Source organism: Pundamilia nyererei, unplaced genomic scaffold (genome assembly GCF_000239375.1).
Source record: "Pundamilia nyererei isolate P.nyererei 1_Seehausen unplaced genomic scaffold, PunNye1.0 scaffold00565, whole genome shotgun sequence".
NCBI classification, from domain to species: Eukaryota; Metazoa; Chordata; class Actinopteri; order Cichliformes; family Cichlidae; genus Pundamilia; species Pundamilia nyererei.
The window spans coordinates 143,411-145,320 of NW_005187966.1; the positions used below are offsets into that span (position 1 = coordinate 143,411).

The following is a 1,910-nucleotide window of genomic DNA, read 5'->3' on the forward strand; positions in this document are numbered from 1 at the left end:
CACAACAGTGAGATGTTTTTTCCACAGGTGGAAATCTCACCTCAAATGTTTTGCGCAGAACATCAAGGGAAGGTCTGATTTTGATCTCTTGGTGGGGCAGTGTATTTGCATAATACTCTAACTGTGGTGCCATGTCTATGGTGTTATAGATAGAAGTTTTTCGCAGCTCCATGTCCTTCTGTCCTGATTCGCTTTTTGTTCCAGTGAAAAAAAGAAAGAAAAAGTTAATAAATAATGAAACCATAACTGTTTGAAACTGCATTTCCTTCAGTGATTGCTAGATTTTCTTTCTTTCTTTTTTTAAATTATTAATTTACTTTGTTTATGTTTACATATTTAACAGATTATAGATTAGCTAGTTGAAGTAGGATCAGTGTGATATAATAGTATCATGTAAGACTCAAAAGTGAGAGAATAAATAAAGAAAAAAATCTAGCGTTTAACAAACCTTGACATGCCTGAGATGGTGGAGTTTGGATTTATACTGCTATCAAAATGGTGTGAGGAGTACCTGGGAGGTCCTTCTTCAGGATTTGCCTGGTGAATACCTGGGCCTGACCCTGTAATCTTAGACTTGAACTGCCCCATTGATAGTCTCACTTATGCCTGTTGGAGATTATGGAAGAAAAGATGAATGAGAAAGACTGATTCATTTTTATTTATTTATTTATTTATTTATTTATTTTGCACAGACAAAAAATATTTTAATGAAATTGAAATCTTGGAGAAAGACTTTTGTTTAAATCATGTAAGTATAATGTAATAATGTCTAATGAAGATATCTAAAAAAAAAAACCCCAAAAGAACAAGCAAAAAACAATACTTACAGTTTTCCCCTGATAAAAGAATCAACAGGTCAAAAATGTCCCTTTATTCATCTCATAGCTCAGCTTTTATACTCTGCATGAAATAGGTGGGATATGTGACATCCCCTCCCTCTGTTCTGAAAAAGAAATCTACGCAATTTGCTTTACAGGAAGTGTGACATCTAACAAAAACAAAAGATCTATTTATAATATTGGTAGGAAATAAAAGAGAAAACAAAAATATGTAGTCATGTTTCTCGCCAACATTTAAAATATAAACATAAATGAATGATTATTTTTATTTTATTTAAGTTTAACATGAGTAATACCTGACCAACCTGAATCACCCTACAGTTTTTCAGAATTGTTGGGACCTCATGAGCTAGCAGTGTTTCCAGCTTCAATCAAAATTGAAGCTATTAACCATTTTGTATTATTTCCTTGCCTGTAATTCATAAATATACAACATTTTCTTGCATACACTACTGACTTTGTGATTAAGAGCTGCCTGAGTGTTTTAAAATTGAAACAAAATTTTGGCAGCATGGCCTTCATTGTGGCAGTCCAATGCTGTAGTTGACCCTGCTTTGATTTCTTGTGCAATCAGCATTCTCATAAGGTCATTGTGCCCTTGTCAAAAATTATTTGTTACAACCACAAGCAAGAATAAGGTAGATGTATATCGGGACCTAATCTAAAATGAGATATCAATATAAAGCAACTGTTGCTGTAATTTGGTGCTATATAAATAAAATTGAAATGAATTGAACAAATCCTTACCAAAGATTCCTCTTAGTCCAAAATATGAATTATGTGCTGCTCGTGTGTCTAATATTTCCCTAGGTTGAATTGTTTTTTGAGGACTTTAATTTGCACATTTGACATTACATTACTAACACTTTATTTTCCACATAGCAGAAAAAACATGTCCCATTGCCCTTGCATCCTGACCATCATATATTTGAGAGGAAAAATCGAGGGTTCATATATCTTTTGTTGGAATTAATAAACATTGTTTGACCCTAATGTCAATAGTTTCATCATGAACGTCCGAAAAATTTAAAAACCTTCAAGGCAGGTGTTTTAAAATACTAGTCTAGCCTT

General features: G+C 32.9%; 1 protein-coding gene across 1 annotated transcript in view; it reads right to left on the minus strand.

Moving 5' to 3' along the window:
- LOC102214781 (solute carrier family 12 member 3-like) overlaps nt 1-867 on the minus strand; it is a 14,452-nt gene extending 13,585 nt beyond the window's left edge. Inside the window, exons 1-3 of the mRNA XM_013907864.1 lie at nt 828-867; nt 449-606; nt 41-191 (exon numbers count right to left, since the gene is read on the minus strand). Of these exons, the coding sequence (XP_013763318.1) occupies nt 41-191; nt 449-588 (291 nt within the window). The 5' untranslated portion in view covers nt 589-606; nt 828-867. The remainder of the gene's footprint in view (nt 1-40; nt 192-448; nt 607-827) is intronic.
- Nucleotides 868-1,910: the final 1,043 nt, after the last annotated feature.